We start from the raw sequence: 26834 nt of genomic DNA, 5'->3' as shown, positions 1-26834 counted from the left end.
TGGCATTTAAAACTTTTACAGCAAAAGAAAAATATTTTGATCAGCAGTTTATAAAAATTTACTGAATTCAATTAAATAATATCTGAGAAATTCAGCAATAAAATTTCTTTGAAGTGTTATATTTAAGTAATAAAATTGTTATAAATTTATTCCAATTTATGGACCTTTCGATCTCAGAAAGATACGCAATGCAAAAAAATTAAAAATTAAGCGTTGTTTTAAATATTACTGGAAATGCACTCTTATTCAACATCCTTGTAAAAGTGTAAAATTTACTTTTTATTTCAATTCATATATTATGTATTCCAGTTTGATTTTTAAAATGCCATCACGTTTAAATAATATATATAATCCTTTTATTTTGTAAAAATGTTTTTCTCTACAGTTTAGAAACTTAACTTTACTTGCAAACTTTTCCTTTTTTATCCAATTAAGAAATATTGAAAAAAAAAATTTATAAATTTAAAAGTATTTAAGACATAATTTTCTTCAAATTCTCTATAGAAAAAAGAAAAAAAAGTATGTTAAAAACTTTAAAATTTTTGCGGATTTTTTTAGTTGGGAAGATTCTTAATTTGTTTGAACCGATGCCCATAGTTAGTGATAAATAAAATCAAATTATTGATAACACATTTGAAAGTCCTTGTATATTGCTTAAATTGTTTGAACCGTTAGACATGAAATCATAACTATATTGTGCTACAATTTAAGAAAAATCATCATCCCTGCGGAGAGAATCTGTTTGCAATTAAGTGCACGCCAAATGGATAAGTTGCCAGCGAGAACGTATACCAACATCGCCAACTCACATTTAAAGAAACTAATGAAAGAATAATAAATATTGTTTCTTTAGATGATTTTAATCTAGAGCGAAATAAAAGTAAAAATTCTTTATCTCGCATTTGATTTGTAATGAACATGCCAGCACAAGATCTCCATTTTTAGTGATCCAATCAAATCCAATGCTCTTGCAACGTAATATAGTTGTTTCTTTTTACTGAACAAATGTTCTCCTTATATTTATAGAAATATGTCGCCAAGTCTAGAGTGTCCAAGTCAATTATTATGAAACTCTAGCCTTTTTTAATTATTCTACCGTAAAAGACAGCTCGAATAAAATTTTTGTCTGATGTGTTTAATTCTTAAAAGCTTATATATTTTTAAAGCATATTTTTCTAAGTTCATAACAAAATAAAACGGGATTATATGCAGTCGCAGAAAATTACTTAAATCCTAAATCCTATACTTCAATTGTCTTTTCTTAACTTGCAACACTGTATAGTATTGAGTTAAACCAATCTATTAATAACAAAACTGATTAGAGAATTTGTGTAAGTCGCTTAAACCATTAACCATGGAATCATAATCATATCATAGACAGGGTTAAAAATAAAGGGCCAAACTGTCGTCATTGGCGACTACAAATTTTAATTGGCGAGTATATTCTTATCTTTTCAATTGCTAACTGACATTTTTATCCATAAATATACTTGTAAAAAAATCTGTCTGAGAATTGGCGCGTATTCTTCAAATTTCTGGTTATGAGGTAATCGAAAGTTGATTGCTCATATGCTCCATTCGAGATTTATGAGTCATGATAGTTTCAATTTAAAAATATGAGGAATTTTAAAATTATTTAGAAATCTATGGGTATGACTGCCGCTTTAAAAAAAATGTGAGTTAACGTCGAAGATGGCGATAACGACGAAAATCGAAAGCTTGCGTCAAAGTTATAATTCAAATGTGTGATTCGAAATTTACCAGCGTAATAATATCTGATTAAATGCAGCAAGAAAACGGAAACATGTAGAAATCTTTAACAGCAATCCTTGAAAAACACATGAATTTACGATTTAATCAATACCAACTCAAAGGAGCGTGTTTGAAAATCAGTAGGTGAATTACTCATGTACGCGATTCTAGATTTATGAATAGTTTTTTATTAAAAATGCCGGAATTTTAAATAGTATGGCGAAATTCATGGATATAGTCACTGAAAAAGCAATTCGAATAACAACATGAATTCAAGACACAAATCATAAGCGTGCATCAATAATGTATCCAAATGTGAGATTCGAAATTCACTTGTCGTAATAGTATCCTATTAATAATTTCTAAATAATTACTATAATAATATTCTATATAATAATTGCTAAAAACCACATAAATTTATGATAAAATCGGTGAAAAATTGAGCCCGTCAAAAGATAATTATTTAGATGAGCGATTTGAAAGACGTGTTAATATCATATTAAAAAGTAGAAAAATGCAATTGATTCAAGTTTTTTTGCCAAATACTATGAAGCACATTCTACACATTTTATTCACAGAAATTGAGCAATTTTAAGTTAATTCGAGTTTCGTGATTTCGGAATTTCCTGTGAAATTCTTCAAAACAAAGGATTTTTTTTTCGAATTTGCGTCTTATGTTATATAATTGCATAAAAATTAAAACCGTGGTGATAAACCTTTTTACGCGTAATCGCAAATTTTGAAATATAATATAAAAAAATATAAAAATTTAATTGTATAAACAAAATACTTTGAAACCTAATAGATTTTCTTTATGTTCAAATTTCTTTCTTAACATTTTATATTTTATCATGCTGTCATATGAATTTCATACATTTGTAATAAGCATCCCTAATTTATGTATTTGATTTTTATGAATGAATGTATACAACAAAATTTCAAATTCAGCAGAAAAAAAAACTATAAATGGAGGAAGAGCGAATAATTTTAACAGGCTACTAGAAATTTTGCCAACAACCGACATTATTTGAATTCTTGGATCATGGAATCATAATAAGTTGATTGAATCGTTGGTCATTAAATCACAATTAGTACTGATTGAAATTATATTACTAATAACTCGACTGATTAAAGGGATTTGGCAGGTAGAACCACTACTCGTGTGATTAAAATTCATAGTATTTCAACTTTAAATCATTTTTAAAACAGGTAAAGTATTTGAGTAAGTTGCTTAATTAGTTAAAACAGTTAGTAATGGAATTCTACTTATTATTGATCAATATTAACTTATCGATAACATGACTGATTTTAGAGTGAGTTGCTTAAGTTGTTTCAACCATTAGCCATGAAATCGCAATTAGTACTGATAAAAATCAAATCATTGAATACACAACTGCTTGAAGAGTTTGGGAAGGTTTGGATTAAACATGTGCTTCACGAGCTTTATTTTCAGTGTAGTGGAAAAAATTCCCCTGAGTAGTTTTGAAGGCTGTACCGACAGAAAGTCCTCCATTAAAGAGCATACAATATCCAAAGCTTTCTCTTCATGTCCTGATCTGATAGCTTTCAACAATTTCGAATACACATCAAAGAAATCAATCTCTTCTTCTTCTTCTTTGATTGTCAATAATTTCTTCATTTGCTCCAGATTTCGGGTGATTTTTAAAGCTAGAGATCTTTGTTCGAAAGGGGATTCACGTTCGATCTGATTAGAGTACTTCTGATTTGAATATTTGCGAACAAATAAATCCATTAAAAGTAAAGCAGAATTTATGTCTCCATGAGTGAGGGTATATCTTTTAAATTTCGCGTTATCAGTAGAACCATTCAGCGTACTCAAATTTGGTAAAAAGTTTTTATTTTCATGAAACTTATGATAACTTCGCGTAACTTTTATTCCACGTCGTTTGTAGACTTGTGTTAATTTTTCGTCCTCGTACTCTTTGTTCTCCACATAAATTTTTAATTCCTCAGGAGTTGAATCCTTAAACTTTTCACATATTCTTATAACTTCTTTGAAAATACCATTACACGTCGATTCGTACTTTGTTTTGTCTCCTGCCACATCATCAAATATATCTTTGCATAACGATTGGCAAATTAATTTCATTAAAGTCTCGTTATGGTATATTTGATGCATAAAATATATTGTTTCTTTAACTTGGTTACTACTTGCAGCCCAGAGAGCGGGAGTATAAAAATCACTTTTGTCACGAATCATTACATCAGCTCCTCTCCCCACAAGAAGCTTTATATCTTCCATGTCACCAAAAGAAGCAGCATAAGACAATGGTACAAGCTCATTTAAATCCTTTTTGTTCGGATCTATATGTTCAAGAATCTTTTTAAAAATTATGGTTTCCTCTTTGAACATTGCTAGAAGAAGTGGAGGAGTAAAAGTTATATTTCTTCTTTTGAAATATTCTCTATCCTCTACCATCAAATTTTCACGGTCGAACTCGCATGAGACGTTAAGATTTATATTTTCTTGAATTAAAAACAACGCTATTTCTTTGTAACTGTTGGAAATTGAATCACATATGAGAACTGCGGACGAAGTCGTATAGTTTCTGTTTATATCAATATATTCATCTTTAACTAAGTTAGTTAGTTTTGTAATATTGTTTTTGGAAACTGCTTCGTACAAGGGATCAAGATCACACCAAGATAGATCGATTTTGTTTTTTTTTAGATAATCTACTATGTCTAAGTGCTTGTATAACTTTGCACGACACATGAATCTATCCCTTACAGTCTTTTTGGCCGATCTCTCCACATCAAGATCAATAACGTTTTTTTCAAGAATGTATCTAAACGCGTCTAGGTCACCCTTATCAATAAAGTGGTTAAAAAATGAGCCATCCATTGCTGTATCATTGTAGGCGCCTTCGTCTATGAGAAAATCAAGAGCAGCTAAATTATTTTGCTTAGCAAAAAGAGTTAAAAACGATGTGCCTGACGAATCGGTGAAATTCGATCCCCCCTCTTTTTCTTTAATATAATCGTATATATCGGTCCCGTAAACATCAATTTTTTCTATTGAAAAATAAAGAGGTGTGAAATTATAGTAGTTCCTGGTATTTATAAATTCAGGATGATCGGTTAATATATGTTTTACAATTTCAACACTCCCACCGCTAATAGCTCTATGAAAAGGCAAATTACCATCATTATCAGCAGAATTTAAACTGGAGCCATTATTCTGAAGCAGCTTAAAATTTTCTATTCTTCCGTAATATGCTGCCAAATGTAAGGGCGTCGATCCATTGACAGTTCTGCTTTCAATAGCAACTCCTTCGTTTAACAGAATATTCGTAACACTTGTATCATTGTGCATTACTGAAAGGTGGAGGGGTGTATAGTTTTCGTTCAGTGTTTTACTTTCCAGTAGAGCCCCTTTTTCAATCAAAAATTGCAATATGTCATATTTTGCTCTAGCAGCTGCAACATGAACAGGAGTAACTGCATTATTATCACCATCATTAATAAGAGCAGGATTCACTGTTACTAACTGTCTTACAACATCAATATGGTCAAAATGGACAGCATAGTGTAAAGCCGTCCAACCTTTTTCGTCTTTAACGAAGACATCTATTCTAGTGAGATTTGAAAGTAAGATGTTTACTAGATCCAAATATCCTTCCTTTGCAGCATAATGTATGGGAGTCAAACCGTATTTATTTTTTTTTATTTAAATCAGTGTCAAATTTACCTAGCAGCTTTTTCACGACGGAAGTTAAATTTCGAATGACCGCCAGGTTCAATGGAGTATATTCGAACTCATCTACAACATTTTGATTAATTTCATTTTTTGACAACAGGTTTTCAATGATATCCATTTGAGGAATATCGCTTAAAACTGAAAAGTGTAAAGGAGTGTAATTACCGTTATTAGGCGCATTTACATCAATTTTAGAATTTTTCAATAATTCCACTACAATATTCGTAAACTGTCGACTGACAGCAAAATGCAAAGGAGTTATTCCTCTGTTATTTTTAGCGTTAACATCTGCTCCCTTTCGAATTAATAGCCTGACGTTGCGAATTCTGTTGTATTCGCAAGCAAGATGTAAAGGAGTGTTTTCCTCTCGGTCTTTTGCATGAACCAAGGAAGCATTAATTTCCAAAATCTGTCTTAAAATAGTATTTGTACTTAAATATTTTGCTGCAGCGTGACTAGCTACTCTTTTTCCTTCATATATTGCTGAAATGTTTGCTCCAGCTTCGCGTAAACTTTCTAAAGCCCCTAGCCCAGCCTCTTCGCTAATGGTGTCACTTTTTGCCAAGTTGTAAAAGTTTCTATCGATGTCTCTAAACTTTCTATCTGAAGTTTCTAAAATTTTAACTAATTGTGGTTTTGCTTCCTCTGGTCCACCGATCAATTTTCTGTAAACAAATCTTCGGTATTTTCTTGAGTCTATTTCTATCAGTGGATTAGCACAATTAGTAATTTGCATTGGCTCACTCCAATCACTAACTGATGAAAATGTACCATTATTTTCGTATTGAAAGGCGTAGCTTACTGTATATCCCGGAATCCAATTTAAAAATGGAGTTCGAATGCAGGCATTATTTACTGTATTCTCCGGGAATCGGATTATTACATTATTTACAGGAGAATCAGATATTATGAGCTTCTCCATATCATAAAAACTTTTTTCGAATAATTTTAATTTTTCAGTCTCATTCTTTATGCTTTCGTACTGTTCTTCTTTCATGTATCTAGCAAACACAACGTTTTTTAAAATGGGCAATACTCTATTGTACAGTGATTCTTCCTGAGAAAAGAGAGTGTTTGTGAAATCTAGGTAATGTGCCTTAAAGCGGTTGAAATAATAATTAAATCTTAAGAAATCGCTACGACTGTGATAATAAATGGCCAAAAATAAGTTTTGATCTAATAACGCAAGGACGATTTCGATATATATTTGAATTCCATAAGCTACAGTTAAGAGAGAATCGAAGGCATTCGCACGATCAATGTGATGGAAAATACCATGTTCTGGATCTGTGATAAATAATAAAGAATTGTACAAAGTGTGCTCATCTGAATTAGTTACTGAAACCAAATTATATAACTCATTGCGATTATTCAGCTCTTCTATAAAGAAGACATAATTATCGTCATGAATTCGCATCCACGTTTGACGTTTCAATTCAACTAAATCACTAATTTGATTTACATTTATAATTAAATCTACAAATTTCTGTTTTTTGAACGTTTTAATTACTCGGTCAAAGCCTTCTTTCATTTCTTTTCTTGTTTTTTCCGCAAGCAACAACAATTCGCTTATTTGTTTTGAAACTCTTCCCAACATTTCTGATTTTCTATCTATTCTTCGATTGTTTTCGTTAATCTTGCCCTGTAATGAGTGTTTGTATTTATTTTTATCAGGATCGGGACAGCCTATTGCAGCACTCTTTACGTCGCTGAGACCTTTCATTACGCCAGATACAGCCAAGACACCCACCATTATGACATTTAAGGGAGTAATCAAACTGAAGATTCCTGAAAAAAATCCAAACCATCCGGCGGTGACTGTTGCTACTTCCGATATGGTCCCTAACCTAGCGCAATGGTCTTCCTTGTTTAATTTATTCATCCTACGCTTTTTCCGAATTAACACCTCAAAATTACTATTATTTAACGTCATTTTTAGATGCAAGGAAAAAAACTATATTTCCGTTACATTTACAATAAGGATATACTTACAAATTAACTATTGGTCTTGAAAATAAAGAGACAACGCTTTAAGAACAAGATCCTGAATTTCTTTTGAGATCTGTTTATTTATATGTAAATTCTTCATTCATCTGTCATGTCAGGCATTTATTTTCGCCATGTGCTTCTATACGGTTCAAATATTTAATAGTGACATTCAAGGGCATTTGTAAACAAATGAAGAATTGTTTGATTAGTAATTTCAAACATGCTGAATAAATCTGTATACGAGTGTTTGTTTAAAAAACTCGACAGATTAATGGAAGTGGTGCAGGTGGTATTTCGAAAGATACGATTTCACAAACAATCAATGTTGTATTTAGGAAAATAAGATTATAGCATAAAACTTATATGAAAGGTATGCGTGTAAAGAAATCAAATTTAAATATTAATATATTTATTAGAAATGTTTTGATTTTTTTGTTCAAATTTTGTACTCAGCTTTGCTGCAGTAGCGAACTGCTGTGGTGAAAATTTACCAAAAATTCCAACAAATTTGTAAATGTTCATACTGATTCACTTTAAACTTTCTAATATCGTAAAAAATCATTTTAGATTATTTTTATATACTCAATTTAATTTACATTCCTTAAACTTATACTACTTTTTTTATCTAATAATAAATTAATATAATTTAAAAATTAAGTCAATGAAATAGAAATAATATTTAAAATTATACGCATTGCAAAAATTGATTAATAATTAAATTGCATTTTGGTAAAAGTTTATAATTTTTGGAAAACTGTAGAAGTGTGTTTTTTTTTTACTTACTTACATTCTTAGTTTCATAAGTTTTTTTGCTTATATAGATTTAGAAAACATTTTAAAAATTCTCATCCAAAATGTGGAACAATACAATATTTAAAAATGTCTAAGAAAGTTATTGATATATTTTTTACATTAATCCCATTTCCAAGCAGGAAAAAATAAGATCATGAATAAATATAAATAAACATTTGATTGCTATCATATTAAAAATATATATAATGACGATTAATTACGAAAAAAACGGAAAATTATAATCGGCGGTAATGGAGCAAACAAGTTCTCTTGTTACGTAGAGTAAACATTAGCGTGAGAGTTTTAAGCCCATTTAGATACTTAAAATTATTGATATGGTTAATAAGGCATCTGTAAATAGAACAAAAAGTTTAGAAAAAGCTTTCTAATGTTAAGATTTCAATCAGATCTCGAAAGAAAAAAGAAATGGGTAATAAATTGCAGAAGATATAACTGTCAGCCTGGAACTGGAACTAGCTAATGTGAGGAAACTATTCATTTATTTATAATTTATTGAATCTATTTACTAATATATGCAGTATATAAACGACCTTAAGTTGTTAAAATTTCTTTCTGAATGCTTTTTTTTTGTCTGCTTTAAAAATAAGTAAGCGAATAACTTTTTTAGGTTCCTTGAATTGCTCAGTTCTAACTATATATCAAATATAAAAATTTTCATTAAAATTCCTTTATTAAGTAAATATTTACTTAAAATATGACCTTTAACCAACATTTAATGAATTATTTAACAATTTCGAATGTTTGTGTGGTATAAAACAAGAAATTGGCGCATTAAGTGTGCGACAAACTAAGCTTAGAATCGCCATGTTTTGTATTTCTTTTTTTTTTGTTGTTAAAAATAAATATTTAACTGATTCTGATTGTATTTCATTTTGATTCAATAATATATCAAATAGTTAGCTTTTTAATCCAGGCTCATTAAATTTTTTTAGTTACTTATGATAATATATCGCAAACGGCTTGTTTAAATTATTAATAAAAAATCTATTTAATATGCGATTCTTCATACGTTTTTGGAATGTATATATTTGGACCAAAATATCATATTTACATGCAGTACAATTCTTAAATATTAAGTTGAATATAGGATTTATCATTTACGTCATAAATATGCACTACAATAAACGTATATAAGCCTAATTTTAAATTTTTTCTATTAGAATTAATCTTTATTTGATTGGGAAGGACCATTGCCTTCTAAAATGTTGGATCATTTTGTGTGTCATGCAAATTAATTTCTAAATCAATTGTTTGTTTAGTTTCATTTCCTAAAGTGGCAATATCTTTAAATTATGTAATAAAAACCTGTTCGACGTGAAGAGAAAAAATATCAGTCTGGTAATATAACAAACACAGTGGTAATGACTGTGAGTTCGTTCCAGATTTAAACGACTTTTAAATCTTTAAATCATTATATATAACATTATTTATTTTTTTAGCTTGGTTTGTTTTTCTTAAATAATTAAGACTTTTTTAAGGAGGCTTGATTTCGAAAAAGGAAAGCACTATTCTAGCTAAAATCAATATTTCGAATATTAATCTACATCTTTTTGTAGCTATGAACATAAATAATAAAAAAAATTCGATCCGCATATAAAAATTGCAATTCCTGTTGTGCAACCGTAGTAAGCACACTTTCATAGTCATCTTTTGCGATAAAAAATTGCATTCCATCCAGATATAAAAATTGTAGTTTTTGCTGTTCTGGTGGAACATTCTTGCTGCTTGTCAAACCGAACAATGCGGAGTTTAGTAGATATTACTCTATTTCGTTTTCTATCCTAACCTGTCATGCCGTGGACACGGTTACCAGCAGATCACCGAAGTCAAGCATCACTGGCTACGGTCACTGTACGGGTGGGTGACCACTTGGATCATTCTGCATAGGGACCGAGGGTGAGCGGTATTGGTCCTCTTTAAACTGTTCTATCGTAAAGTGCACGACTTCACGTGCAGGTCATTGGGCTACCGAAGCGGGGGTGCCATCCCCTCTGCAGAGGATCAAAATTATGATGACATGTCTTCGGATCATCCTCAGGGATAGTTCCCAGACCGTCGCCAATAGACCATTGTGCTGCTCTAGTGCAACGTAAATAAACTACAACAACTGCCCTAACCTAAAAATGGCAGTTGCCGCCAGTCATGACGTATATCCTTATTATAATATACAATAGAAAAAAAATTGTTTCTTTTTTCTTCCTCAATTAGAAACTCGTAGTCTGTACAGTTTGATTTTTTTATTTTTTATTTTTACATCTGAATTAGATAATTGCAATTGCTACTGTTCCGTCACTTCAACCGCATATCCCTATTGCTTTTCCGAATGCACAATCAAGTGATTTTGTAGCTGTAATCATTTTCCGTTCCTTATCCTAACTACAATTACATTTGCTGCTGATCAAGAAGTACAGTGAGTCCCCCCACCCCCAGAAAAAAACTAACTGCTCTGAATAACTTTTGATTCGAGGATTAGATCTTCGCGTTCCAGACTTAATGGTAAAAGGGAGTGACTTCAAATATGCTAATTGATTTGTGCAGACGATATTTTTAGTTACGATATCAGACACAAAAACGTCTTTCTCTAAATAAACATGCCTTTTTTTGTAGATGCCTTTTTGTAGATGTAGATACCTTTTTTTTTCAGATTTCTGAGCCCGAAAATAGTCGCAATCTGGGAAATATAGTCCAGATAGTTTTGTCAGGAGAACGCTCCAAATTTTTGTCCCCTCAGTGTTCATTTTAATTTTTGCAAATTTCGCTATATATCATGTGCTTAACCGAATTGAAACTTTTTTTCACACAATGATAAAATTCGTTTAACCAAAAGAAAATTCCAGGCAAAAAATTATTATTTTTTACTGTTTTATTTAATAATAGTCAAAACGAGTTTGAATTATAATTTTTACATCATTGTAACGAATATAATTTTACACGGCGAATTTCAAAATTTGTGCAAAATTGGTTGAATAGTTTCAAGAAATTAAATTCTAAAAATTTTAGATATTCAAAATTCGATTTCTCAGGCACTATTCTCCTGATTTGGCTCAATTTCTTTTATTTAGCCTTGCAATACAATATTTTAAATGATGCAAAAAATTGTGTACCTCACAATTCAAAATTCTTTCAATCATTATTAAATAAAATAAAAATTAATGAGTATTTACTTAAACTTAAATTTTGTATTAAATTCTCTGTGGACAAGCGAATTTTATAGTTGCGTTCAAATATTTACAATTCTCTTAAAAGGATCTCGAGATATAGTATAAGTAAAAAAGTAAAATTAACATTCAAGGGTCCAAACTTTTGAGCTCTCTCCTGATCTAACCGTGAGACCATATTTCCCACTTTGTGGCTACCCCCCTGTATTTTTAGGGTCGGAAATCCGAATCCGTCGAAAAACAGGTTTGTTTATTCAGAGAAGTACGTTTCTGAGTCGGATTTTGTAATTTTAAATATCGTCTGCTCTTATTAATTAACATATTTGAGATCATCCCCTCGAGCCGTCAAGATTGAGTCCTAGAATGTGAATATCCGATTATTAGATCAAATCTTATTGAGGGTGGTCCATTTTTCCCCTTCTGTTTTCATAGACTGTACAGTAAGCTTCATTCACAGCTATTATCATATACAATCAGAAAAATAATCCATCTATCCGAATCTATTTCAGTTGCTATTCGTCCGGTCGTAGCTATTAGACAATCAAAAATAATTTTGTTTTCCATCCTTATATAAATTTTATTAGTTGCTGCGGATCTGAAACCACTTTCTTAAAAGTAAAAATTTTATCGGAAATACGTAATAAATTGTGCAGTTAAAGGAAATAAGTAAATAAGTCGTACAGTTGCCATTTCATTTTATATTTCTTTGAAAACTTTTAAATTTACAGTTCATTAGACGTGAAATAAAGAATGGTTTCAGAAAATTTGAATTGTTCCAATGTCTCTATTTAAAAAAAATAATTCTAAAATTTGCTTATAGTTTATAAATACCTATATTTTATACATAATGTATTACGCCCGGTGGCTGAGCGGTAGCGCTTCGCGCTGTCGTGCCACAGGTCCCTGGTTCGATCCTCGGGCCGGGCAAGGTTCACTCAGCCTTTCATCCCTTCAGTGGGTCGATAAAATGAGTACCAAGCATGCTTGGGAACTAACACTGGGGGTTCCGCGTTCGGCTGACCACCTGACCGGAACATATGCTCCTGCACCCCAGAGCCCAAAGGTCAAGAAAACTGAGATGGGCACAGTCGGCCTTGGCCCTCTTAATGGGCTGTCGCGCCACTGAGTTAGTTAGTAGTTTAGTATATTTTACACATATTTATTTCCCGGATATTGGAGAAAAAAAAACTTTAATCAAATAAAATTATACCCGGCCAAATACTTTGCACTGTTGTAATATCCAACATCAAAAAGAAAATAATAAGAATAAAAATAAGAATAATAAGAATTAGAATAATAAGAATAACACAAATAAGATTAATAAGAATAATATTAAGAAGAAGTGAAAAAAGAAGAAGATGTGGAAGAAGAAGAAAGAGAGAGAGAGTAAATAACATAACACAGTTCGTGTTACACTGATATACATCATTCGAAGTATCTCATAAGAAATACGCTCTAATAGCTATTGCATACTATAGTATATGCTCTAATGTCAACAAATTGCTATTCCAAAGAACACAAGAAGTAGGCAGTTCATCATTTCAGTCTAACAAATCATGCTTTCGAGCGGATGAGATGTCATTCCTTTCCACTAACCCAGTGGTCGGCAAAATGCGGCTCCAGAGCCGCATGTGGCTCTTTGGCTCCTTAAGTTGCAGCTCTGGCATAAATATCCACGGAAGGCGTAATAATATTTTCATTAAAAAAAAAACTTGGTAAGAAGAAAATTACATCTTATTTTGATAAATTAATCCGAGGAGCTAATTCGGGATTTTAAGAACAAAGCAGATATTTTGAAAAGAATTAAAGAGGTACCATTGTCTGCCAAAACCATTAAAGATAGGATAATTAAAATGTGTTCAAATATAACCACCCAGCATATCGAAGATCTGAAATTCGTTTCGGCTTTATCAATAGCAGTTGACGAGTCTTGTGACATAAATGATACAGCGCAAGTTTTACTTTTTGCAAGATTTATGTCTCATTCAGGAGCTAGCGAAGAACTTTTAGGATTATTGCCACTCAAAGGTCAGACGCGTGGAGAAGATACCGCAAATGCTGTAATTGAGTGTATGGATAAACATCATATTCCCCTCGATAAAATTGTGTCGATTTCAAAAGTATGACCTGCTTAAGAAAAGGGTTTGTTGCTATTTTGAAAGAAAAAATTAATCACGAGATACTTGTTTACCATTGTATCATTCACAAAGAAGCGCTTTGTGCGCGAACATTTCCGGATGAAATTTGTAAAGTTATGGAATTAGTGATTACCATTATCAACTCCGTTTTAGCTAAAACTCTTAATCATCGCCAATTTAAAGAATTTTTATTTGAAATGGAGAGTGAGTACGTTGATCTTCTACTTCATAACAAGGTACGTTGGTTATCAAGAGGGAACGTTTTAAAACGTTTCGCGTCCCTTTCTCCGGAAATTAAAGCATTTCTCCTTGAGAAGGGAGTTCACTATCCAGAACTAACAGACGATCAGTGGATCCAAAGCTTTCATTTCATGGTAGACGTTAAGTCTCATCTAAATCAGCTTAATCGTAAACTACAGGGAAAAGGAAACTTAATTTTTCGATGTTAGAAGAAGTAATAACATTCGAAAACAAATTATCTATTTTTGCTCAGGAGTTTGAAAGGGAAACATTGTTTCACTTTCCGAGCCTGCTGATGCATCGCCAAGAAAGTAATTCCTCTATTGATAAACACCATTTTAATACAATAATTTTAAATATGAGGGAGGCATTTCTCAGCAGTTTTCAGGAATTTAAAAACAGCAGAGCAACTTTAGCATTTGTCAAAAATCCTCTTAATGCTACGATAACCGAGTTGAAATTTTTTCCTTTTGAAATTGACATTGGCAGCTTTGAAATGCAATTGCTGGATTTAAAAAACAAGGAAATATGGTGCTCTAAATTCGAACGTCTTTGCGTTAAATTGGAAATATTGTAGAAGAAAAAATGGTCTGCTTTGAATAACCTGGAGAAGAAAGACGCGATCATTTTCAACGCTAGGAATACTATTCCTGAGTCTTACGATCAGCTGAAAAAGCTGAGCGTTTGTTGTTCTTTCCCTTTTCTGTTCTTCATATATATGCGAACAATCTTTTTCAAGCATGAACATTATCAAGAGTAAACTGAGAAGTCGTCTTATTGATGAGAACTTGGAATCATGCCTAAAATTGAAAACAACAACATGCAAACCTGACTTACTCAAACTTTCCGAGCACATTGCAAGCACATTGTTCGCATTAATAAATACTTATTGAGCATGAAATTTAGTTTTATTTAGTGTACTACTTATTTAGTGTAATAAAAGATTACTAAACAAGCAGATTTGGCTCCCAATTTTTTTAAAAATTTTTGTAATGTTCATATTTGGCTCTTTGGCTAATAAGTTTGCCGACCACTGCACTAACCTATACTTGATGAGCAAACGGTTCGAGTCACTACACATATAAGTCTAAGTTAAAAGAAAAATTGGAGTTTTCATAGTTTAAAACAATCAAACCGAACGACATTTATTTTATTCAATATTGGATACTAGTGTCTATGAACGAAATTACAAAATTTATTTGCTCTAACCACCGTCATGAATGGTATTAAATAGTTAAAAAGTTTTATTTAAGATATAATTTGAGAGGTATTTTTAAAGCATATCAAACAAACTGCTTAAAAAAAAATTTAAACAGTCAAACCAGAGTATTTTGTATAAATTACTCTATAATTATTTCTTAATGAAATAAGAGTTTGGTGGCTAAAAAAATTACATATGTATTTAAATTAATTTCAGTAAAAATTAGATTTATTTTTCTCAAATTTTCAAATTTACTCCAGAAATAAAGCATTTTCTTGAAAACAGGTTTAAATGAAATAAATTATTTTAAGCTTTTGAGAGACTAGTATTCTGGTTTTCAAGAGAAAAAGTTGAAATATATCGTTTTATTTATTAATTTAACTTTGTTTGACTTTGACTATGTTGAATTATTTAGGAATTTTGTTTAGTATTTATAGTTTCTTTATTGTCTCAAATTTCCTCTAAAACATGAAATTTTTTAAATTAAAAACTATTTTTCTAATCGCCTTACGCATATTCATAAACACTTTAATGTTTTAATTATATTTTTAAAAAAGTTTAAATCTATTATATTAGATCATTTTGTACTTTAAACTCGTTTTAAAGAATGGGCCCCATCTAGATTGAATTTTTTCCTGAACTAAATTAAAAATAAAAACTTTATGAAATTCATGACATTTTCACCATATGTTCAATAATTATGAAAAGTTTCAAGCAATACTTTTGGCAATAGTAATGCATTAATAAAAAGTGTCAATTATAAATATTTAAATTATAAAAGATTTTGTTGAAAGTAAACTTCCAGTCGATTCTTTTTAAGTTTTTCAAAAGTTTATAGTATGTGATCATTCCTTTTTCTCTGCCATTTTACCTGATCGTTGCAAAATTTAGTATAATCGCTCTTCATCGAACTCAAATGGACAGCCAGAACGAAGAGCGTCTTTAATGTCAAAACTAGCCATGCCAATCACGGGAGGTTCTTTTATCACTCGCAACCTCTTCATACCCAGCGCAAAATCAACGAGCTTTTGCTTCTTTTGAACTTAGATTAAAAGCAAAAAGGTGTAAATACCGAATAAGTATATATTTTTTCAGCTGGACCTCCCATTTTAATTATCTAAAAATTAACACAAATTAACTGAAAGAAGGGAACATGGAAAGAAATTACATATTTTAAAATGACTTAAACATTGTAACCGCAGAATTTAGAATTTTTAGACTGTTATTTAATAAAATAATAAAAAAATAATAAATATTTATAAAAACTTAACTATCAAACTTTTTTGACTTAAAATATCTCTTGAACAAATTCATTTGCATATTTTTGGTCACCCCCTTCACTAATTAAGATTGTGTCCTAGAACGTGAAGATCCGATCATTCGATCAAACGTTATTCAGTGTGGTCCGTTCTTATTTTGTGCACTGTTCATTACTCAAAATAAACGAAGAAATTTTTTATTAACAGCTACTTTATACTTTATTCGAAAGAAAGTCGTAAGATTGAAGTTAAAATGCTTAAAATTATTTAAATTTATTAAATTTAGAATATTTTCTTAAGTTATGCAATGTTGACATCCGTGGATTGCAGCGTTTTCTTTAAAAAATTTAAAGATAACATAATCAAAATTGTGAGCAAATTTCATATTTATACATTAATAAGTTATAATTTAAAATTCAGTTATGGATTTATTTTCATATAATTGGAAGCTCTCTAAAAATGTGGCAATTTTGATTCATCGCGAGCTTACGAAAATTTTCTATTTTGCATGAAAGGACTTATAAAAATTTAAGTTTAATTACATTCATTAACTATTAAGCGGAATATTAAAAATCAATAACTTTCACAAAAATCAGTCATTTCAGTAACAATAAGCGATCAAAATATCGTGATTTTGAAAATAAATTCAAGTGATTAAACAAATAACTTTTAATTGGTTGAGAGTTATATTAAAATTTATTATTTATCATAACGATCTTCCCAGCAATGCTTGCAATAAACATTTTATACTTTTGAATTGACAAATTTGGATTTTTGACTCTTGAAAAATCCAAAAAGTAAATTCAAACTATATAATTGACATTTTTCTTAAAAGAAAAATTCTCTTTACATTTTCCCCTGAAATTTCTTTTCATTAATTAGTTTTTTTCTAATTTCCTTTTTAAGCATTATGAATATTTCATTGTTTGTGTATTACAAAGAATTAGCTTGAATGTAAGTGGTTGCAAATGTTTTGAAACTATCACTTTGAATTAAGTTACAGTCTTCAAATAACAATGCTCAAAGTTTCCCAGACTAATTATAAAGATTTCACTTTTCAACTGCTGTTTAGATGTAAATAATATTCTATTGTAATCTCCCTTTATTAGAAGAGCGGAATACTTTAAACCAAATATGTCCATTCTGCATAGCACGCCATGAAATTTTAATAATTGGAATATATTATAAAAATTAAAATTTTATAAACATTATGATCAAAATATATTATATTTATTAGATGTGAAATTTAAATTTACAATTACTCATACTAGGATTTAGTTAGATAGGAATCTCCAGTATAGTTATGTAAGTTTCGTAATAAATATATTACGTATGGTAACTAAATGGAAACTTACGATGAGGTTGAATTCATTGATTATGCTACATCTTTAAAATAAATTAATAGTTTGTAGTTAGCGGCAAACAAAATGCGAGGCTGTTTCCAAATAAATGAAAAATACTTTCAAAAGAATTACATCTACCTTAATGATCGTGTCTATGTCAAATGAAAACAAAGATATTAAATGTTAATTTTTGATTCATATTGATGAATTTTTTATTCCTTTTGGAACAACAGTTATTAAAAATGCGCTGTAAGAATCAAGAAAACGATCTTTTCGATTTATGCACTGTGAAAAAAGGATTTCCCAAAATTGAACACAAATATTTTTAGTTCAGAAACAAATGATAGCCGAGCTTGTAAACCCAATGTGTTCAAAAGTGAAACAGGATATACTTTTTTTGAGTAAAATGCATAGAATCAAAAATGAAGAGGAGGGGAATATGTGTGAGAGAGACATTCGAATCAATGGCCTCCGGTTCGTAGTAGAATGCTCTAACCGCCATAAGTTGTACAAAACATTCTAAGGGGAGAGAGGATGCTTTTTACAGTGATAGCTGCAATTGTTCATCATGACATGCGCTCCATTCACTTAAAAGTATATAAGATATAGCGAAATAAGCAAAACGTTTATTAAAATTATCGATCTCCTGACTTGATTTTTCAATTAGGACTCCTGACTTAATTTTATAATTTTAATTGATTAATTGCTTAATTAGGACCAGACTTTTAAACTCCAATCTTTTATTCATTTTGACGGCAACTATATAAAGCTCCCTGTCTCTGTCTGGACTAGTGTGTATACAATTATGCTGGTAACAGCATCCTATTACGTACTCGGAGGTCCTTGGTTCGAATAGTGACGGCAGCCGTCAAACATCTCCAACCGTAATATATGTTTTTGAATAATTCAATTATCCTATAAATGCTCCTAGCTAACCGGTAAAACATCAGATAGATGAATTGAGAAATTCTGTCGAATCATTTTTTTATTATATATAGTGTAAAATAAAATGTTTCAATAAAATTTTTAGTTGCAGTGGAAAATATATTTCAGTGTTGTGCCTCCTCTATTTTTTGTAGTATCTTTCACATCGAATCTTTTTGAAAAAGTTTAGTTGATTATTACAAAAGAAGTACTGAAGACATATTATTGGTAAATATAACATGAACTTAATGGAAAACAAATAATAATAAATACGTAAATTATAGTAATTCAACAAATTAAGACCAGATCACAGTTTGCGTAAACCTAAAATTATCTTTGCTAAATTTTCCTCTACTGAAATGTCGTTCTATAAATGTAAATCTTCTCTTTTATTTTTCCTATGAGTAGGAATTCTTACTAAATGCTTTGGGAAATTAAAAATCTGAATCGAGTAATTAATAAGACAAGTTTAAGTAAATTTTATAGGGTCTCTCAAGTTCCACAATTCAAGAATAAACTCCCCAAAATATTAATGCATAATAAACTTAATGAAAATAAAAGTTCTAAAAAAATATTGTTATCAAATTACTAAATAGCAGCGGTTGCCATAGCAACGCATGCAATGACGATGCGTGCGCCGTTTCCTTTTGAACGCTCCTAAACTTTCTTAAATTGATTAACCGTTTCTCTGATTATTCCGAGTTAACTCGGGTATATGTATACATTACAAATATTTCTTATCCCGAGAAAATTCGGGCTAAGCAGAATGTGTCAGTACATTTCGTTTTATTACATTTTAATTCGGCCGGAAGCAAAAAAAAAAAAAAAATCCGCTGTGATTGGAAATTTACCAAGTTTCATTTGGGAGGTTTGCTGTTGGATTGTGGGACTGCACACGTATTTTGTGCAATAGTATGCAGGTATACCAGGGGTGGCCAAGCTCCTTGTTAGTCGAGCCATTTTTCAAAATTTGAAATTTTTCGCGAGCCGCAATTAAATATGTATTTAAAAAGTATGAAAAAAGCTATTACAAATTCTTGTTTACGTAAATTATATTTATTGCGAACAAATAAGTAAAAGTACAAAATATGTGCATTGAATTTAAATATTAAAAATTAAACACATTTATTTTACTTCTCTTGATAATTCTTTAAAATTTGGTGAATAATTGGTGTCAGCACTTCTCAGTAATTCTTTGAGATGCTGGTTAGTTAATACTGATCGGTTTTTGTATTTCACGAATTTTAAAGTAGAATAAAAGTTTTCACATGAGTACGTTGTTTCGAATATTGAAATAATTATACAATCAGCCTTTTTTAATTCAGGAAACTTAGATTCTGGTACAAATTTTCAAAATTCAGCAATCGACGTCGACTTATATTTCAATTGTAGAGCTTGATCTTCTTGCATCTCCATTAATTCTAATTCTCCAGATGCTTTTTGTATCATAATTATATTGCAAATGGAAAACTCACCTTGAATTGAACAACATTGCACTTAGTCCTTCATATTTGTTCTCAGTAATTTAAAAGACATTTTGAAACACATACGGAACGATAATAATTTTGTAAAGCATAATAGAACAAAAATTAAAAAAGTCGGGTACATTCATGGAGAGCCACAAATAATCCTTCAAAGAGTCGCATGTGACTCTCGAGCAGCAGATTGGCCACCTCTGGTATATACGATGGTTGCTGAATTTACATGGAAAAAAATTGAAAAATGGCGTATCACTTCACTACTGGCTTTTGGGAAGTATCTCTTTGTGTTGACCTTCGTTTTAAAAAATATGTTTTAAAAATGACTCATTCGTTTCATGAATTAAAAAGGTGAAAAATGGTCGACATTACGAGAGCTCAATAATAGGTGCCTCTACCTCTTTCCAAAACTCTTCAAACCAGACGTAATGAAAAAATGGCACATGAAACATAATGGATGAAAAGGAAAACTAGAAGAAAAAAAATGATAAAGAGAAAAACTGAAAAAATTAAAGGAAAAGGAAAACTAGAAAAAACGAGGTAGCCAAAAAGCAAATGGTCTGGAGAGGAGGTTGAGGAACAAATAGCGCTAACCAGGGATTTCATGTGAATAAAATTAGTTTCCAGGCCTTCAAAATGACTTCATATCACAAGGTTTTAGCATAATCAAATTAAAATTCAGTCCCTGAATTCCAACAATGAGCATCAACAGATGATGTATCGAATTCTTGATGCTGGACTTACCTATTGTGTTCTTTTTATATAAATTTTACAAGTTTTTTGTCTAGTTTGATGTATCTAAGACTGCATTGTGGTAATAAATGCCCAATGATTTTCAATACTGATGGGAATGGAGAGAACACATTAAGAATGAACAGTAGGATACACGACTAATATAACCCCCAGATAATCTATTTAATTTGTCCAAATTTAATGTCATAAAACTCGTAAAAAGTTGTAGAAAGCATTTGGGGTCGTCATTAAATACTTAAGTAGAAAATAACTAAAATATTATCGAAATATAAAGAATCACTACTGAGAAAGATATAATTCAAAAGCCAAAACCTGTTTGATTGGAAAGGAAAAAGATAGGAACTAAATAATGACTTTTAAGAACACTTCTAAGTTTCGCAAAAAATAAAGCCGGTTTTCATTCTGTTAATGCCTTCCTCAGAAGTAATCAGTTAGATTTAGATTGCATTTTTGTTTGCTTTGTTTCCGCTTATGTATGTACTGTTCCTACCGCATTTTTGATGAGAATACCGCATTTTTGATCTAAAACTTTATTTATTAAAGATTGTCAACTTATGTGTATAGAGTTGTACTAAAATTTATTTCTAATAATCACCAGATAAAACTCATAAATTTGGTTTTTTCATATCTATTATTTGTTTAAACCTTTCGTGAGATATGGGAAGATTACATCCCGTTTACGTGATCTTACAAAATACACCGGTAAGGAGCCCAAAATCAATTAAGATATATTGGATTTACTATTCTAACTATAATACTAATTTCTGCTTCAGTGTGCTTCCATCTATTGCTTAATATGGATTACAAATGATGCTGCACTAAACCTTTGGAGAAATCATATGCGAAACATGGTTCCCAACTATAGACGATATAAAAAATGTAGACAAAAGAGGACTCATAAAGTGTGTGAAGAAGGTGATGCGCATTTTGTGCTCGTCAACCACGAACGATTAAATTTCAAAGTGGTCGGATCACTTTATGGGTCAAAAATGACATCACTGCTTGTGAAGAGGAAGATGTTATACTATGGTTGATGCGATTTTGAATCATTGCTGAAAATTTTGCCTTTAAACAAGTTAGTCTTTTATTTTCTTTACTTCTATTTAATAATGTATTATTGATTTGATTTTATTACATTCTCAAAATACATAACTACATTGTTTTCAAACGTGTTTTTTAGCCCTACATTTCGAAGAAATTTAATATAAATAAAATAAATATCTGTTCAATAGAAAACAATAATGCAATGTACAGAATTTTAAAAAGGAATTAATGGGAAGAAAAATAATAACAATACTACTAGGGTTAAGACTTTTTATGACCTGATAAGAAATAAATACAAATACTGCGACTGTAGACAGCATTTTGTTTTACTTCTTCTACAAATGCTATATAAAATGCATACGATTTAATAATTCTTTTAATTATTAAAATTATTCAAAATAAAAAATACCCTTTGTAAATTCACACACTTTTTTGACGATTTCTTTTATAGTCAAAGTTATCAAAAATAAAATTTAGTTCTGATACAATTTTAAACATTTACAAGAATGAAATAAAACCAGAGCGCTTTAAAATTAATCCCACAAGCAGTGATGCCATTTTCGACCCATATCCTGATTCGGCCACTTTGAAATTTTATCACTCATAGATCAACAGGCTTCTCCTCTACTCCTGGCAAATTATTGCCATTGAATTTAAATTTATATATCACTGTAAATAGTTTCTTGAGAAGTATACTTCCTTCCCCTAAAATTTAAATATAAACAATCGGTAAAATCAAATATGTTGCTTTAAATGTAGTTTAATTATTAGTAAAGCATTAAAAACAGAGAGAAATTCAACAGATAAATAAATTGAACACGAAATCTTCTAGCTGGTGTTTTAATGAAATAAATCCCACATTTCAAATTTAGTTTACGTTACATCATTTTACATAACAAGAATTGATTTAAAAATGTCACACTGTAATTTAAAGTTTCATATAATCTCGAACACGAAAACTAATTTTGTTAAATGAGTGTGGAATTAACATTATCCTTTAAATTTAATCGAAGAGTAATGCTCCTCTTAAGTAACTCATTCTCCTTGATTTATACCTTGATGGTTAATGATTTTTCGCACATCCCCGGGTCATTTATGCAAAATTAATCGATGATTGCTTATCAGCTTTGCAAATAAGTGAAGCGCTAATTAATTTTACAACGTCGTTAAAGTAATAATCCGAGACTGGTTTCAGGTATATAAAATATTCTCTTAATCTTTCACAAATTAATTTGTGATGAAATCTAAAATTTTACGCCAGTAAATATCATCTTAAAATGCTTCTAAAGGAGATACATTTTAGTTCCTATACAAGTTTAGGAAATTTAATTGATGATTACACATATGCGTCAAGCAGAAATTTCATTGGTGTATTAAAAGGCTTGACACCAATAACAACTTTAACAAAGAAATAAAAAAATTAGCAAAAATGACTTAATTAATCTCAGGACAATAAAGGCTTGCAGAAAGCTGGCTTATATATATATATTTATTTATTAATAGCATCTAAACCTAGTGCAATTGGAAAAAACATTTCTCCGTTTTACTTTATCATGAAATGCAAGGAAATGGTCCTCAAAGTCAGCTACAAAAACATAAACACTACTCATCTAGATTGTAATCATTACAATATGGGGAAAAAACCACTTTCCTTTCCAAATAAGAATCCCATTAGGGAAAAATGTGTTTTACCTGTGATTGTGGATAAACACAACTTTACGAGCAAACAAAAACTTGTAAACAGTTGACTCTAGTATTTTTATTCCAAGTTTCTGTAAAAAAAAAAAAAAAAGGTTTTGGAGCGAGGCAAGTTTTTAATCAGGTAACACTTGGAATCTCATTTAAGGCCAATATATTTTAATGATATTTTTAAATTTAAAAACAAGGTTTTACAATGTGACAACATTTGAGGTCATAGAAAAATATTTTTTAATATGGACTAAAGCAGGAATTTTTGAAACAAATTATTTTTATAAAACTGTAATCAAAACTTAAGAATGCGACTATTTCTCAAAAAAAAAATTTTTATTTAACTGTTTAAATTATTAATGTGTATTGGTTAACACAGTTCTTTAAACTATTATATTACATATTGTTACATTACTTTTGTTAATACTAAAAAAAATATCTTTTAAAATTTTCTTTTAATATAAATATCTTTTAAAATTCTGCAGTTGCTGGAGATGATGGCATAAGTTTATAAGTAGCAAACTAATATAGTTTATTCATTTTTGATTTTTATAGCCCCCGTGGAAAGGTCGACCTCATTTTAAGTTTACGACTACCATTTTTCAACTCCGTATTTTTGCAGTTTTGTGCCCAATCAAGAAGACAAGAAAACTCCTAGATCAAGCAATGAGAGTAATTTACCTTCGTGGAGGATGTTTTGATGAAACTAAACACATGGAGAGGAAAATCACGGGAACCCTACACGGTTAGCTAGATGTTAAGAGGACTCTAACCCATGATCCATCTACCACTGAGGATATTTTACGTCAGCACTATAGTCGGTGCAAGCCAAATGCGAAATTCGTATAGACCGGCAATCACTGGGATTTTAACTTGGATCACCGCATTGGGAGGCGAGAGCTCCCAATGCGGTGATCCAAGCCACCACGGTGATCCAAGCCAATTCCAATCCACCACGGACTAAATTAATGTTATTGTTTATACGAAAGAGAAACAAATGTTATAAATTAGTGAGTTAGAGTGGGCCCTGGCCTTCCCCCCAGCATTTCTTCTTGTTGATATGACTTTCCAGTGATTGTTTTTAAATCCATGTATTGTGCGGCATTGAGAAGAACTCCTCAAAACTAGAAGTCTAAAGCTGTCTGCTAGTATGGTAGCAAGTGAGACGACATTTCTAGTGAGGGTGCAGATGATTGAAGGGGCGAATGGAAGGCGAAGATTGGATGACGTATCGATTGGTTAAGATTAAGAGTATTTTTCGAAGGCTCCGTCATAATATAAAACGTTGCTTTTTGAAAATAATATGCTATTTTTATAACTACTGTGAGTTTGTAACTGTTACTTATGACTGTTAGGTCAAGAAAGCGCTGTCAAGGCTTATTTTGAAAATGGAGCAAAACGTCAACATGGAGAAAAACCACACTTTTGTGAAGATGAAAAGCGTTTGTGGTCCAATTTTTTAATATTTAAAATTAACTCCAATGCTGCATTGCTTGAGCTCATAAAAATATGCAAAAACTGAGAATATAGCATTGATTTTGATAATTTTCTTCTAAGTAAAAAAAATGTCGCCACACACACTCACAAGTTTTAAAAGAGTTTAATAACTCTTGAAATATTTAAGTCGTTTGTCTGTTTCACGGCAATATTATATATATATATATATATATATATATATATATATATATATATATATATATATATATATATATATATATATATATATATATATATATATATATATATATATACAGATGGATGACAAAATAATACGAACACCTGTGAAAAAGTGTGACTTATTTTACACCTGCAGTACAGCCGCGCCACCTGCAACAGAAGTCTGCCACCTAGTGAGCGTGAAGAGGAAGCTTTCAGTCTGTCAACATTAGTCATCTGTGTAGCATGAGTTTATCTAACTAGCTTTTATAAGGTGAAATGTCTGATCTGTCAGAATTCCAAAGAGGGATGATTGTTGGGGCGCGTTTAAGTGGAGCATCGGTGACAGAAACAGCAAACCTTTTGGGGTTTGCAAGAAGTACTGTATCAGCCGTTATGACAGCATACATGAAAGAAGGTAAGACGAAGTCTTCAAAGCAAAACAGTGGGCGAAAGTCAAAGCTTGATGATAGGGATAGACGTGTCTTGCAGCGCGTAGTAGCTCGAAAACACAAGCAATCGTTATCCGAGATAACACCAGACATGAACAGTCTTCTTCAGGACCCCGTTTCAACAAGAACTGTTCAAAGAGAACTTCATGCAGCGAACATTTATGGGAGAGTGGCAATTCGTAAACCCTTGGTGACAGCAGCCAATGCTTTCAAGCGCCGTCAGTGATGTAGAGGTCACAAAGGCTGGTCCCCACAGCAGTGGCAGCAGGTAATATGGTCCGATGAATCATCCTCCACCTTATTTCAGACCACCAGACCCGTTTATTTCTGGAGATCACCCAAAGAAGAGCTTGATCCTGAATGCCTCTTACCAACTGCGAAACATGGAGGTGGCTCCATCATGGTTTGGGGTGGATATCTTGGCGTGATCTTGGGCCACTAGTACGTCTGCATGGGAGAATCAAATCTAATGACTATCTAAACGTTCTAGCGGATCATGTTCATCCTTTTGTACAGACAGTATTCCCTGGAGAGCGACCGATTTTTCAAGACGACAACGCCCCTATTCACACCGCTAGGTGCGTTCAAACATGGTTCGAAGAGTATGACAATGAAATTGAGCATCTCGCCTGGCCCCCTCAGTCTCCGTACTTAAATATTATTGAACATTTGTGGCAATATTTGGAGTCTAAACTTCGTTCTCAATTCCCACCTCCATCAAATCTCTTGGAATTAGAGGCCGCTTTGCAAGAGGAATGGCTTAATATTCCTTTAAACGTTGTCTATGACCTTTATGCATCAATCCCACGTCGTATTAAATCTGTAATTCAGTCAAAGGGTGGTCCAACTCCCTATTAATAAAGATTTTCTGATATTTCACAGGTGTTCGTATTATTTTGTCACCCATCTGTATATATATATATATATATATATATATATATATATATATATATATATATATATATATATATATATATATATATATATATATATATATATATATATATATATATATATATATATATATATATATATATATATATATATATATATATATATATATATATATATATATATATATATATATATATATAGTTTTAAATCAGAGGATTGATTCAAGTATAAGTTACTTAAAGTATGGCTTTTCTTTGCAACCATAGTACCCTCCACTACGCGAGTGGAAGTAGCACAATACCTGCGAGTTTTGGAAGCCCTCTACCTCTG

General features: G+C 30.9%; 2 protein-coding genes across 2 annotated transcripts; one reads left to right on the top strand and one right to left on the bottom strand.

Moving 5' to 3' along the window:
• Positions 1-3130: 3130 nt before the first annotated feature.
• On the bottom strand, positions 3131-7355 carry LOC107456845 (alpha-latrocrustotoxin-Lt1a-like). The gene is made up of 2 exons (XM_087166679.1): positions 5465-7355; positions 3131-5328 (listed from the first exon to the last, which is right to left on the bottom strand). The coding sequence occupies exons 1-2, from the start codon at positions 7353-7355 to the stop codon at positions 3131-3133; spliced, it is 4089 nt and encodes a 1362-aa protein (XP_087022805.1).
• Positions 7356-25437: 18082 nt separating this feature from the next.
• LOC147807545 (uncharacterized) lies at positions 25438-25836 on the top strand. Its single transcript, XM_087166678.1, has one exon. The coding sequence runs from the start codon at positions 25438-25440 to the stop codon at positions 25834-25836; it is 399 nt and encodes a 132-aa protein (XP_087022804.1).
• The last annotated feature ends 998 nt before the right edge of the window (positions 25837-26834 follow it).

Source organism: Parasteatoda tepidariorum, chromosome 6 (assembly GCF_982258835.1).
Source record: "Parasteatoda tepidariorum strain Cologne lab strain chromosome 6, Ptep-v5.0, whole genome shotgun sequence".
NCBI lineage: Eukaryota > Metazoa > Arthropoda > Arachnida > Araneae > Theridiidae > Parasteatoda > Parasteatoda tepidariorum.
Note: the sequence above shows the minus strand (reverse complement) of the source record. Positions and strands in the feature narration are given on the sequence as shown.

Bases quoted from the DNA above. Each gene is read 5' to 3' on its own strand.
- LOC107456845 (XM_087166679.1), bottom strand. From the start codon at position 7,355: ATGAATAAATTAAACAAGGAAGACCATTGCGCTAGGTTAGGGACCATA. The intron at 5,329-5,464 runs GTAAATTTGACA...TCTTCGTTAAAG, and splicing joins CGTCGTGAAAAAGCTGCTAG to ACGAAAAAGGTTGGACGGCT.
- LOC147807545 (XM_087166678.1), top strand. From the start codon at position 25,438: ATGTCTGATCTGTCAGAATTCCAAAGAGGGATGATTGTTGGGGCGCGT.